Source organism: Onychomys torridus, chromosome 1 (assembly GCF_903995425.1).
Source record: "Onychomys torridus chromosome 1, mOncTor1.1, whole genome shotgun sequence".
In the NCBI taxonomy this organism is placed as follows: domain Eukaryota; kingdom Metazoa; phylum Chordata; class Mammalia; order Rodentia; family Cricetidae; genus Onychomys; species Onychomys torridus.
In genome coordinates, this window is record NC_050443.1 from 165,296,507 (window position 1) to 165,311,585 (window position 15,079).

At 47.4% G+C, this 15,079-nt stretch overlaps 1 protein-coding gene across 1 annotated transcript in view; it reads left to right on the forward strand.

The window, feature by feature from the left end:
* The first annotated feature begins 11,072 nt into the window (after positions 1-11,072).
* Positions 11,073-15,079, forward strand: part of Cnnm2 (cyclin and CBS domain divalent metal cation transport mediator 2) — a 140,246-nt gene continuing 136,239 nt past the window's right edge. Inside the window, exon 1 of the mRNA XM_036171671.1 lies at positions 11,073-12,916. Within this exon, the coding sequence (XP_036027564.1) occupies positions 11,296-12,916 (1,621 nt within the window). The 5' untranslated portion in view covers positions 11,073-11,295. The remainder of the gene's footprint in view (positions 12,917-15,079) is intronic.

Below are 15,079 nucleotides of genomic sequence, written 5' to 3' on the forward strand. Positions count from 1 at the left end.
TTGCTGAGTAAGCTAGACTTGCTAGCTAGTGAGCTCCTGGGATCTGCCTCTCTCTACCTCAGTGCTGAGATTGTAGGCGAAGCCACCATGCCCAGCTTTAACACACACACACACACACACACACACACACACACACACACACACACACACACACACACACACACACACAATTTATTTACTTTATCTGGGTGTCAGAGATCTAACTCAGACCTTCATATTTGTGTGGCAAGCAGTCTACTCACTGAGTTATCTCCCCAGCTCCCAGACTGAACTCATTTGCAAATGTGAAGCTGGAATTATACAACCCTAATGATAACCTGTGACATATCTTTAATTCATTACAAGCAGCAGCCAAGCAGCTTGTGGAGCGTGGCAGGGAGGCTCACAGGAGGACACCGGAGGACTGAGCGAGCTGCTTATGGTAATTTGACATATAGCTCAGAGCCTTACTGTGTCAGGTGACCTGGCCTGGACAGTGTAGCCTCCGTCCCCAGAGTTAACAAGCGTCTCCCACATAGCTCCCTTTGTGAATGTTAAATGAGCTTCCTTTAGAATGCAACACCTCAAATGTCAAGTGCTGGGGAGGGAAGATATGCACAGTAAGCGCAGGATGACTGGTGTGGCTTCTGGGCCTCCCCATTCATCTTTTATTAACTCTCCTTACTTCCTTTTTATCAATTAACCTTATTATTCCTTTCAACTGGATCTACCTACGGAAGCACCATGAAGGAGATATCTTAGATATCTTTATTCGTCCTTTTAAATAATGTAGCAGAAACTCACGGAGTCAATGCCACCTGTTAAAAGTGGTGCTTTTTTTCAAGACAGGGTTTCTTTGTGTAGTTTTGGTGCCTGTCCTGGATCTCACTCTGTAGACCAGGCTGGCCTCGAACTCACAGAGATCTGCCTGCCTTTGCCTCCCAAATGCTGGGATTAAAGGTGTGTGCCACCATCGCCCGGCTTAGAGATTCTTCATTCTGCATGGATCAACCATGCCACATGACCAGAGCATGTCTTTCCCAAGAACCAGCTCCCCTACTTCCCCTTCTCGGTGCTGCCTTTTCAAATTTTGTGGAAGGAAAAGTTGAGTCTGTGAATATGGAAATTATCCGAATGGTGGGTGGGGCTGTACACAGAGATACCCTGTCTCAAATGGGGGCAGATATAACTCAATATATTATGCTATTATGCTTCTTTCCTTCATTTATTTATTTGGTTTTTTGAGACAGGATTTCTTTGTGTAGCTCTGGCCATCCTGGTACTCACTCTGTAGACCAGGTTGGCCTTGAACTCAGAGATCTGCCCGCTTCTGTCTCCAAAGTGCTGGGATTAAAGGCATGCGCCACCATTGCCTGGTTTTGGGGTGATTTTTCAACATTTGTACATTTTTACATGTATGAGTGTTTTGTCAGTGTGTATGCAGAAACACCATGTGTGCCTGGTGTCTGTGGAGGCCAGAAGAGGGCATTGGATCCTCTGGGGCTAGAGTTACTGATGGCTGTGAGCCATCATGTGAGTGCTGGGAACCAAACCTGGGTCCTTTGCAAGTGCTCTAAACCCCCCCCCCCCCGAGTCATCCTTCCAGCCCCCATTTTGTTTTTTGAGACAGGCTATGTGAGATGATCTTCCTGTCTCAGTCTCCCTAGTGTAGGGACTATGGGTATAACACCTCAGCTTAAATATTTTTAAGAGTTAAATGGAATATATCAGGAACCCTGGCCTATGATCAGGAGTCTAGGCAAACCTGGGAGGCTGCATGCTTGTTCTGAAATTCCTAATTCCTATTGGGACTCTGGGGACAGCAGCTTGTGATCAGGTATGGACTTCCTGAATGGAAGCTATGGTGTCCCATCCTAGTCTCTCGGGGACTCTTGTGGCATGCAATACTGATCTTTGTTCCTGTCCTATCTGTGGCTGGAGAAGGGGCATGTTCTAACTGTGAGGGGCAATTTAAAGTAATAGAGCTTTGTACCCTAAAGTGACAGTTTGCTCAAGGATGTGCTAGACATGATGGTGGCCCCTTGAGATTAAAGTAGAGATGGGCTAGAGAGATGGCTTAGCACCAGATTCTCCTCCAGAGGATCTGGGTGAGGTGCTTAGCACCCAAATCAGGTGACTCACAAATGCCTGTAACTCCATTTCCTGGTGATCATATGTCCTCTGGTCTCTGAGGGAACCTGTAAGCATGTGATGCATACAGATTCACACGGGCACACACATATACACACACACTCAAAAAGACTATAATGTGGAGCTGGACGATTCCCATTGCTTAGTAACCCATGTCAAATATCATAGGACAGCACACCACTCACATGTTTGTGACACTGCAGGAATAAGCTAACCTGCCCCTGCCATGGAGCAGTGGAGTATACACAGTTCCATGTAGTACATGACACCTGATAATGGGAATGAATAACTATGCTCCTGGCTTTATTGACCTCACATATATATTTGAAGCAGGCTCTGGCTTTGTGATCCAAGCTGGCCTAGAATTTATCATTCTTTTGTCTCAGCTTCTTGAGTGCCACCATGCCTAGCTTTTTAGTATACTTTTTTGTTGTTATTTTGAGGTGTATTCCTTTTACTTATTAAAAAAAAAAAAAAGCCTACTGGAAGAGAGTATGCTCCATGAGCCTGGTAGAGCCTTACACCTCAAATCTGCCACGAGAGGCCACATGGAGTGACTGACCTGCAGCATCTAGGTCAGTGGAAGTGACTTGACACTTACATAGTGACAAAATTCCCCAGTGACTCATTACTCAGAATGTCTCCACCTCCTTAAGTGACACAGTACTGTATATGAGAAAGTGCTTTGTAAGCTGTGAAGATGGTCCCTGTTCAATGGCAGGAGTTCCTCAAATTTGGACTTGCAGATGCTCAGTCAGTAAAGTGCTTGCCCACAAGTATGAGGACCTGAGTTCAGATCACCAGCACCTCTGTAAAAGTCAGGTGTGGTGGAGCTTGTCAGTAACCCCAGTGCTGGGCATGCAGAGACAGCTGGATCCCTGGAGCTTGTTGGTCAGGCAACCTTGTTGAATTAGTGAGCTTTAGTTTAGTGGAGTGATAGAGGAAAACACCCAGTGTTGACCTCTGGCCTTTAAATGCGTACATATTCCCTAGTCATATGTGCATACCCCTGCATAAATATGTACATCAAATGCATGCACACACATACACACACAGGAATAAACAAAAAGTGGAGTTCCCTAAATTCCTAAACCATTGGCCTTGATGCCACTGTCTTGGTACCCGCCAGTCCAATCTTCTATAAAACAGTTCTTTGAGAACTTCTCATGACTCCCAACTCCTATACAGTAAAACTGCAGCTCTAAAACTTGGTATCCATGACAGACCAACCCCAACAATTCCCAACAATCCCATTGTTCCTTTTCATGGGCTACAGAACTGACTTCCCAACTGTTCTAAAGTTAGTGATGCCTCCCCAGCCTTACCCCTACTTTCCCATTGGCTTTTCATCTTTCTCTCTGTCCCTTCAATAGGTATTTATATTTATGTCACTCCTGCTGTGGGACAGTCTTTCTGCATGCTATGAATATGTGTTGCTCTCATTGGTTGATAAATAAAGCTGTTTTGGCTAGTAGTCAAAATAGAACAATCTAACTGGAGATGAAGAAGGGTGGAGTTGGGGTAGACACGGAGGAAGCAAAACCTGTAGAAAATGAGGTAACAAACCATGAACCATATGGCAAAGCATAGATAAGAAATACGGGCTAATTAAAATGTAAGAGCTAACTAGTAATAAGCATGAGCCATTGGCCAAACATTTATAATTAATATAAGCCTCTGAGTGATTATTTGGAAGTGGCTGTGGGACAGGGTGGGACAGAGAATAGCCTCAGTTTACAACTCCCCTTTTTAATATGGCTATATTTTAAAAATGTACACTCTAACCAGATGTAGTAGCACATGCTTGTAATCCCAGCACTTGGGAGGCTGAGGCAGGAAGACTGAGAGTTTGAAGCCAGCTTGAGGTACATAGTACAACTCCTTCTCAAAACCAAACCATCAAAAAAAGAAGAGGAAGAGAAAGCAAAGGAGGCTGAGGAGGAGAGAGAAGAAGAGAGAGAAAGGAGGAAGGGAGGGAGGAACTTTTTTTCTTTTTTTTGATTTTTTCAAGACAAGGTTTCTCTGTGTAGTCCTGGCTATCCTGGAACTCACTCTGTAGACCAGGCTGGCCTTGAACTCAGCAAGATCCACCTGCCTCTGAGTTCGGGTGCCGGAATTAAAGATATGTGCCACCACTGCCTGGTAAGGAGAATTTTCTAATGAAGTAAATAAAGGTTAATAAATTATAAGGATTGGATCCTGACTCAGTGGATTAGTGTCCTTGTAAGAGAGGGTGCCAGAGAGCTGGCTCCCTCCACAGTGTCAGAGGACGGGTATGTGAGGACTAAGTGTTTCCAAGCTGAGAAGAAAATCTCATCAGAAACCCACCCTGCTTGATCTAGGATATCAAGCCTTCAGGATAGTAAGAAGGTGATTCTCTGTTGGTGAAGCCAGCTAGTCCCTGATACCTAGTTAAGGTATCATATGTACCCTAAGCAAGTGACCCTTTCTTAGAATAACTCTTATGTTACAGATCTAAAACCTGTGTGTGTGTGTGTGTGTGTGTGTGTGTGTGTGTGTGAAAGAGAGAGAGAGAGAGAGAGAGAGAGAGAGAGAGAGAAAGAGAGAGAGAGAACTGTAAAGAGGACAACTTCAGGTGTTTGTTGTTTCTTAGAGGCCATCCACCTGCTCTCTTTATTAATTAATTAATTAATTAATTAATTAATTATTGAGATAAGGCCTATCTATGGCCTGGAACTCACCAAGTAGGCTAGGCTGGCTGGCCAATCAAGTTCCATCCTTCTACCTGTCTTCATCTCTCCAGGGTTGGAGTGGCAAGCACACAACACTATCCCTGGCTTTTAACACGTGGGGTCTAGAGGTTTAGCGTGTGTGTGTGTGTGTGTGTGTGTGTGTGTGTGTGTGTGTGTGTGTTCCTGCTTACAGGGTAAGTCCTTTACTGACTGACCTCTTCCTTCCCTCTTTCTTCTGAGACCAAAATGCTCTTGAATTTGTGATCCTTCTGTCTCAGCTCCCAAGTGCTGAGGTTACAGAGGCCTCTGCTACACCTGATCTAAAATCCCTACTGGTCAAAGAGCAACTTGAAAACCACGATGCTCTCCTCAGCTTTTAAAACAATTTCAAATCTTTTTTTTTTTTTTTTTTTTTTAATGTGTATATGTCTGTGTGAACGTGAGTATCTGCGGAGGTCGGAAGGAGACACTGTGAGTGTCTGTGGAGGTCGGAAGGAGTTGGGTCCCTGGAGCTGAGTTACAGGTAGTTGTGAGCTCCCTATGTGGCTTCTGGGAACTGAATTTGGGATGATTTGGAAGGGCAGTAAGGGCTCTTCAGCCATCTCTCAAGCCTGCCTCAATTTATTTGTATCTTCCTTGTTTTTTGAGACAAGGTCCCTGTTGACTAAACTGGCACTGAACTCTGGGTCCTCCGGCCTCAGCCTCCTTGGTAGCTGGGCATCCTTTAAGATGATGGTCTGTCCTTTATTATGTAGCTATTTGTTGCTAGTTTCCTTACTGGCAAGCTTTTGTTTTTTAATTTGGTAGGGGTAAGATTTGGTAGAGTTTTACCATTAGCCCAGGATGGCCCCAAACTTTCAAACTTGGGATCTTCTTGCCTCAGCCTCCTGAGTGCTAGGATTACAGATGTGTATCAGCATATTCATCTTGGGGCAACTGCCGATTCAATATTGTAGCTCTCCAGTGCCTGGGACTATGCTTAGAACTCATTAGAGAAGCAATAACCACAAACAGGTAGATCTATCAATAAATGAGAAAAAAGAAATGGGGTAATAAATATAACACTTTTAATTTAAAAAATTTAAGAAGCAGGGCCTGAGGAATGTAGTTCAACTGATGGAATGCTTGCCTAGTATACAATACAAGAAGTCCTGGATTTTATCACCAGCAACACGTACATGGGTATGGTTATGCATGCCAGTAATTCCAGCCCTCAGAAGGTAGAGATGTAAAGATTAGGAGTTCAAGGTCATCTTCAGCTACAGAGCAGGTTCAAAAGCAGCCTGAGGTACGCCGAGACCCTGGGGTACATGTCTCAAATGAATAAATACGGAAATAAGAAAATAAAATGGAAGGCCAAGGAGATGGCTTAGTGGGTAAAGTTACTGTGCAAGTACGACACAGTGACACCTATGTCTGTAATCCCAGTGTTTCTCCTAGGACCTGGAAGGTGAAGCCAGGAGAATCCCTGAAGCTCGCACACCAGCTAGCCTGGTGTCTACGGTGGAAAAAACAAGCAAACCAACCAACCCTCAAGAAGCCTTGTCTGAAACAAGGTGGAAAGGTAAGGACTGACACCAGAGGCTGTCATGTGACTGCCACACACGTGGTGGCCTAGACATGCTGACATCCACACACACATACACAGAGACAAAAAGAGATGTAAGGAAGCAAATGATTTGAGAGAGAGAGAAGAAATAAGTTAAACCTTCAGCTTAGTAATCGTTAAAAAGTGCGGGTGCTTTAGAGGAATTGGAGAGAGCAGCGGAATTTTGTGCTTGCATTCTGTGAGCGTTTCTGTCTATGCCTGTGGTGGACTGTCTAGTGTATTTTAGCTTCCTCCTCAGAAAACGGGACTCAAAGCCTGTGGGAGCGGACTTAGCTAGCACGAGAGAAACACGGGTTCCTGCTCTGCTGTCGGGGGCACACAGCTGTGGTTCTCCTGGCGGGCTCAGAGTCATATGGTTAGCCCTGGTTCTTCTTCCGTCCATTCCAACCCTATCTCTTCCCTATCTACCCTCACCCCACTAAATGTAGGCTGGGGAACAAACTCTTGAAGCAGCCCAGGCTGGCCTTGCTATGTAACTGATGATGACCTTGAACTTCTGATCCTTCTGCCTCTATCTTCCAATGTTAGGTCAAGCCTGGCTTTATGGGGTGCTGGGAACTGAACCTAGGGATTCACAGATATTAGGAAAACACCCTACCTCACAACCATCTGTAATAAGATCTGGCTCCCTCTTCTGGCTTACAGGGATACATGCAAACAGAACACTGTATACATGATAAATAAATAAATCTTTAAAAAAAAGGGGGGGGGGCTGGAAAACACCTACCAATTGAGCTACATCCCCACCTCCTGGAAATGTAATTTTAAAAAGTGTTGAGTACTGTTCATCTGCCAAGTCCTTACTGTAGATGGACTCAAACCAGAGTAAGTGGGAGGTAGGAGGAAGGAGAGGGTAGCTGAGGACCAGATTTTAACAAAGAAGTCAGATCCTTTTCAAAGGAGAGATCTTTTCTCACAACTGCCAAAAAGCCACATTTCCCTTTTTCTTCCTAGTAACAAGGCCGGAAAACATCTAGAAGAAGGAGGGAAATGGGAAAGTCCTAAGCAAAAGCCTGCAAGGCCTCTTGAGATAGTAAGTATGTGCAGATTTTATTTTAACTGAGTATTGTCATTAACTTGTGAAAAATTCTCATTTTTGCCTAAAAGGGTCCTGTGTTTTTAAGCAAGTACAGAGTTTTGCTTCTGAGAAATCCCTCTGGGCCAAAAGATTGGATTCTAGGGCAAGTTCATGTAATTCTAGTGTTTTCTTAGTTCGTGGTTTTCCTCTGAAGACTTTGTGTTCTGGTGGCATTCAGATGTCACTCTTGGCTGGAGTGTAGCTTAGCAACAGAGCATATACTTAAATGTTCAGGGCCTTGGGGTCTACCTCCCAACCACCAAATCCCATTTAGAGCATTAACTTTGAATGCTTTTTACAAACCCACAAACTTCAGAACAAAAATATTCTCTATTAATTAGACATTATGTTGACAAAATGTATAGAGAACCATTTTTATTTTTCTTGCATCTTTTAGAAAATCCCATGCCTCAACTTTGGAGAGACATTTGGGTCTGGCTACAGAACCAATTCCCGAAACTGCAGACCTGGGAGTTTTCCTTCTGCACAGAAGGAAATTGAACTGTTATTCTTCTCCCTTATTTTCTAGTGAAGAATTCTGGGAAGGGAAGTTTAGCTAGGGAAGGTGTTTGCAGGGAGGTTTGACTTCACTTGAATGACATATTCAAGGTCAGGCAAAGTCAAAATGAAGCAAGAGTTGGACACTCATGGCCACCCTTTAAGAATCTCAGTCCTTCAGTAGCTTTTTTATGGAGGTAAAATGTGGTCAGAAGTTAGGGGTCTGTGGTGTTGTTTTTCCCTCCAAGTTTCAGAAAAGACACTCTATAGCATCACTGACCTTGCCTTTTACCCCTAGAGTGACAGGTCGGGACACCCCCTATCCCAACTGGAGCTACTTCCAGCACTTTTCTCTAAGGAAAAGCACGTCGCTGGGCTTCGAAAGCCTGCAACCCGAAGGACGGCTCTCACAGAAGGAAAAGCTGCTGGCTCGGCTCTCTACACTCTTTTTTGTGTCTTGAGTATTCACAAGGGGTCCTAGCCTGTGCCCATCACCGAGGACATAAATCACTCAGCAATCCCCCCCTGAGAATCAGAGAGTGTTTTGTTTTGTGGTGTTCTGCTGGGCAGGTCCTTGTCTGTTTTTCTCAAGTCTTGAACTTCTCACTAGCTTGAACTAGCTCACTAGGCTGCTAAGACCACACTTTGCTGGTTGTTGCTTTCTCTGCACGCACAGGAAATGTCTGTAGGTCTGGCAAACACTTCTTCCTCTCTCCACACTCCCATTCCAAACTGTGCATTCAATATTCCAGAACCTTTAACCGCCTTCTCTCTTAGCCTGGAACACACTCGGGGTCACATTTTCTATTAAGTTAAAAATACTCCATTTTCAATCAGCTACCTTAGAAGGACTGTGTTTGTCCTTAACATCCCTACAAATCCCAACTTATAAACTATAATGCCCTCTTTTTTTCCCGTTGTTTCTTTGGTTGTTGTTTGTTTTTTTGAGACAGGGTTTCTCTGTGTAGCCCTGGTTGTCCTGGAACTCACTATGTAGACCAGGCTGGCCTCAAACACAGACACACACACCCCCCCCCACACACAATTGCTGGGACTAAAGGTGCATGCCATCACCACTCAGCTTAAATGCCACTCTTGTAAACACATAAGAAACCTAAGAATCATTTTTTTTTCATCTGAACTAATTTTTTCAGTATAGCAATATGGAAGTAGGAAGTAGGAGAAAAACATCAGAAATCAGGGAGCTAGAACAGTGAAATATTTATTTAAAATAATTAAAGTTCCTTTATTTAACCCCTTTCACATGATGTTGTGACTATGGTTGTCCTAGACTGTGGTGATATAGTCATGCACAATGCAGACACAGTTCTTGAGAAAAGGACAGATTCTTAACCAAATGAATACTTTACCTATAATACTAGTAAGAGATCTTTGCTTTGAAGAAAAATAAAGGAGAGACGAAGTATGGTGGCCTTTGAGCGAAGCCTTGAAAGGGTACTATGTTGGCATCTGGAAGAAGTTGAGTCCCACCCACAGGAAACAGACAGCAAGCACCAAGACCCTGGGGAGAATCCCCCTGCAGTGACTGAGAAATAACCAGGAGAAAGCTTGCCAGGGCAGAGGTAGGGGTGGGGGCAGAGCTTGGGGCACTTTGTCAGCACTCTGGGTACTTGGGCGTTTTCCACAGGGGGCGAGGGTTCAGGGGGAGTGTTCAAACAAGGGAGCAACTGGCTCTCATTTGACAAGTCACTAGCTGCAAGGCCAGGGGAAGGAAGGTAAGGGGACAGGCACAAAAGAGGAGCGGTTGGTAAGGAGCCATTGAAATGAGCCCAGGAATTAATTGTCCTAGGAATTATATATATATATATATATATATGCACTGGGTGGAAAATACTACTGTGATTACAGAATACAAAGTAAGAATGGGAAACATTTTTAAAAAATGCTTAAGTTGTGAGGCAAAAGGTTCAATTTGGCAACCACTGTGCTACAGCATTTATTTTCGATGCAATGGACTCGAGGGTCTTGGTGACCCATGCTCCAGAGTCTATGTCCACCAATACACAGAGTGGCACGCCTTTAGTTCCAGCACTCGGGAGGCAGAGGCAGGTGAATCTCTGAGCCCGGTCTACAGAACGAGTTCCAGGACAGCCAGAGCTACACAGAGAAACCCTGTCTCGAAAAACAAAAACAAACACAAACACAAAACCAAAACCAGCTTTTATGAGCTTTCTCCTCTTCCTATTTCCCAAAATTGCTTGGGGCCTGTGGAAAACAAAACAAAAACAACAACAACAAAAAGCCAACCAGGCCCCATCTCATTGTGTGATTATAGCACGGCTGCATGATTAAAGTTTGGGAAGCTGCCCGCTAACTTCCCCACGCTTTACTTGGGCGCACTTTGGGGAGTTTGCTGAGGTCTAGAAAACATTACAGGACATCCGTGAGGGCCGGCAGGTGGCGCCACGGGATCGTGAGCAGCTGAGGGCACGCAGGCCTGCAGACAGCGGGTCCACAGCGTTGCTAGGGCTACCCTGTCACCTCGAATCTCCCAGGGAGCGATGTGCAGGAGTAGTGGGCTGGGGGCTTGACCAGTATCCCGATTTGATGTAGGTTACACGCACCCTCAGCCGGCTCCAGTCGGCTCTGATGCTCCCAGGGCAGGAGGGCTCAGCCCTTTCTGCACCGACACGGAGCCCTGCGGAGCCCACGAGGCCCCGCAGCGAGGACCCGCCGCCTCGCGCCTCAGGGCAGTACTGCAGGGCTGCCAAGCCACGCGCGCGGGGATCTACTACAGAGACCCCACAGGGAGCGCCGCACCCGCGGACCGCTCCTTTTCATTGGCCGCCTGGAGGAAGACCACGCCCCTTTACCTACAGCGCTCATCTTTGACTGGCTCTTGGGTCCGGGATGGCCACGCCTCCTCCCCTCGCATACACAAGAGTCACGCGCCTTTCAGTTGGAAACTTGGCATGCCGAGGAGGACAGTGGCCCTCGTCTCCCCGCCCACCTCCCGTGCCATTGGTGCGGCACGCCGACTGCGACCACGCCCCCATTCCAGCCCCCTGGCTGGGAAGGCGGGCACCCGCTCTTGATTGGCTGGCCGACCTGCCTCTCGCGGGAGCGGCTAGCGCTCCCCTCCCTCCTCTCCCTCCTCCCGCGAGCCAGGGGTTCCTCAGCTGGCTCGGTCCGAGTCAGTGTCATTCAAAGAGGCGGACTGCTGAGTGCTGGGCGCGGGCGCGCGGTTGCAGTCCTGCTCGGGCGCCGGTGCCTGCGCTCGCGCCGCCGGGTGGGAAGGATGAAGCCTCAGCTGGAGCAGCCACCCTATGATTGGCTGTGGCGCTTGTGAACCCGAAGTAAAGATGGCGGGCGGGCAGGCAGCCGCCGCACTGCCCACTTGGAAGATGGCGGCTCGCCGCAGTCTCAGTGCCCGCGGTCGGGGGGTCCTGCAGGCAGCTGCGGGCCGGCTGCTGCCGCTGCTACTGCTGAGCTGCTGCTGCGGCGCGGGCGGCTGCACAGCGGCCGGCGAGAACGAGGAGACCGTGATCATCGGGCTGCGGCTGGAGGACACGAACGACGTGTCGTTCATGGAAGGGGGTGCGCTGCGGGTGAGCGAGCGGACCCGGGTCAAGCTGCGGGTGTACGGGCAGAACATCAACAACGAGACATGGTCCCGCATCGCCTTCACTGAGCACGAGCGGCGCCGGCACACACCCGGCGAGCGCGGGCTGGGGGGCCCCGCGCCTCCGGAGCCGGACAGCGGCCCCCAGCGCTGCGGCATCCGCACCTCAGACATCATCATCTTGCCGCACATCATTCTCAATCGCCGCACATCGGGCATCATCGAGATCGAGATCAAACCGCTGCGCAAGATGGAGAAGAGCAAGTCTTATTACCTGTGCACGTCTCTCTCCACGCCCGCGCTGGGCGCCGGCGGCTCCGGGTCCACGAGTGGCGCCGTCGGGGGCAAGAGTGGCGCGGGGGTGGCGGGACTCCCGCCTCCCCCATGGGCCGAGACCACCTGGATTTACCACGACGGCGAGGACACCAAGATGATCGTGGGCGAGGAGAAGAAGTTCCTGCTGCCCTTCTGGCTGCAAGTGATTTTCATCTCGCTGCTGCTGTGCCTGTCAGGCATGTTCAGCGGCCTCAACCTGGGGCTCATGGCCCTGGACCCGATGGAGCTGCGCATCGTGCAAAACTGCGGCACGGAGAAAGAGAAGAATTACGCCAAGCGCATCGAGCCGGTGCGCAGGCAGGGCAACTACCTGCTGTGCTCGCTGCTGCTGGGCAACGTGCTGGTCAACACCACGCTCACCATCCTGCTCGACGACATTGCGGGCTCAGGCCTTGTGGCGGTGGTGGTCTCCACCATTGGCATCGTCATCTTCGGGGAAATCGTGCCCCAAGCCATCTGCTCCCGACACGGCCTGGCAGTAGGGGCCAACACCATCTTCCTCACCAAGTTTTTCATGATGATGACCTTCCCTGCTTCTTACCCGGTTAGCAAACTGCTGGACTGCGTCCTGGGCCAGGAGATAGGCACTGTCTATAACCGGGAAAAACTGCTGGAGATGCTCCGCGTCACTGACCCCTATAACGACCTCGTTAAGGAGGAGCTGAACATCATCCAAGGGGCGCTGGAGCTCCGCACCAAGACTGTAGAGGACGTGATGACTCCCCTCCGGGACTGCTTCATGATCACCGGCGAGGCTATCCTGGACTTCAACACCATGTCCGAGATCATGGAGAGTGGCTACACTCGAATCCCAGTGTTCGAAGGAGAGCGTTCCAACATCGTGGACCTGCTCTTCGTCAAAGACTTGGCCTTCGTGGACCCAGATGACTGCACTCCCTTGAAAACCATCACCAGATTTTACAACCACCCCTTGCACTTTGTTTTCAACGACACCAAGTTGGACGCCATGCTGGAAGAATTTAAGAAAGGTGGGAAATTTTGCTCCTTTTTTAAATTGGCTTTTCTCTTTCTGTCTCCATCCTCCTCCCTCCTTGAGTCCTCTACCTCCAGACCAACCCCCCAAGGAGAGTTGACCGGAATCTCTCCTTCCCTTAATTGCGAAGTTGAAAGGGTGGCATGGACTTGGGGACGGATTGAACTAGTAAGCACTTCGAGGTTTAAAAGCCCCAGGCTGTCGTTACTTTTCCCACATCTTCAAAAAATAGGCTTTGTAATTTCAGTGCATGCAACTTGACCCCCTTAGGGCCTCTCTTGAGGGATCTGCTTCATTCATTGTCTGGGTTCCGGATAGGTAGGCTGGGTGAAAGTACAGGCTGGCTCCCGAGATGGAGACATTTGGAAAATACTTCAGCAGCCTTGAAAACCCGAGTGTAATCCTTTTCCTCTTCCTTAGACATCCACGTTGACATTCAAAGATTGCAAGCATATCTTTGGTGGATTTTTGTTCTTGGCTATCTGGCATCCTGCAGGGGAGACTGGGGTCTTTGAGGGTGGAGCAAGGGTAAAGAAAGTACCGTTTAAAACCCCCCTTTATTTGGGTGTGACTTCTCTAGCTGGAAAAGAGGGGTTTGGTTTTGTTTAAAGCAAACTTAGTTATTAACATGTCACTTGGAAAGACTAGAGGTAAGTTAACTTGTGTGCGGCTGGCTCTGTCCTTTCTTCACTGTTTGTGTTTATTGACAGCAGTACAATTTCCTAAAGCAAATGTGGTTTGGTAGAAAGCTTGACCTGTGACAGTGATGTGAACACCATTCTAAATGATGACTTACGTCTTGATGTTTCTTCAGTTTAAAAATGTTCTTTTAATCTCAATCCCTGGATACATTAACATGAAGTACATGTCCAAATCAACTCTCCGGGTTCTAGGGTATTAACGGGGAAGAGGCCCAGGGTCTGGTGTTTGAGCGCTCACAGCACATCATTTCTCGAATTGTAGTGTTGTTTGTCTTGTTTTGTCCTAAATAGGTGAATAGCAACCGGTACTATTATTACTGAGACTTTGAAAGTTTCCAGGAAGAAGCTGGTGTTTTTAAAACCAAGGGATGCTGAGTTTCGTCATTGTTGCTTGGCATGCACCAGCATTGCAATGTGTGTGCAACCTTGCATGACCCGAAAACTAAATTCTTATTCTTTACATGGAATTTTGATCACGAATGGGGTCGCTACCCTGACAAAAGCCATGTGTACCTGGTGACAGCTCACTGGATGAGGTCATTTGAACATACAGTGTGTGTGCTTGTCCTCACTCCCTTTTCTTGGATGAATGGTGTCCTCTCTGGAACAAGACCACACTGCAGTAATTTTCATATAAAAAAAATAGAGCAGAATGTGCTTCGGGGCTTAGTAATTTGCATTTCAAAGCAGGAGGAGAAAAAGAAAATGTCCAGTATCTCTAGCTGCATTTGGGGTACCCATTCCCTGCCAAGCTGTTTATTAGAGCTCGTGCTTTCCTTCACTCTGCAGCACAGGAAGCCGTCTTGAATGCTTTAGGATGCCCCTGAACTCCCAGTGCTGGCACAGTTCTGTCCTTTTGTTGTTGTTGTTGTTGTTTAAAGTTTTTACAAATTACCTTATAGATTTGTAATACTAGACTGAGTCAGGCATGATGATGTGAACCTGTGGTTCCGGCTACATGGGAGGCTGAGGCTGAGGCAGGAGGATTGCTGGAGACTAGAGTTCCACATAGGCCTAGTTCTTTAGACCCAGCCAAACCCGAGCCAACAACCACTGGTTTGCACTGCTGCTAGAGGCTTCTTTACTGCTCTATCTTTTTTCTATTAGATCTCGGTTGTTTACTTCCTACTCCTACTCAAAGCTTAACAATTTTATATTATTTTGAAATTTGTTATTGGTTGGTTGTGCTTGAACCACTTTTCTGTGGCTGATTAAATTTTTTTATTTTAATTTTGGGAGGAGCTGTTTTCCCTCAGAATCGCCTCTTACTGGTCCCCTCTCGTCAGGGTCTGGCTGAGACGTTCCCATGTAACTGACCATCATAACCTCCTGAGTTAGTCTTCGGACTCTTGGGGTCCCAGGTGCTCACCACGCAGCCTGGCTCTCAGTTCCTTTTGAAATGTGTTCTTCAAATGATAGCATTGTTCTAGAATATTAACACCTTGTACTTTACTTTA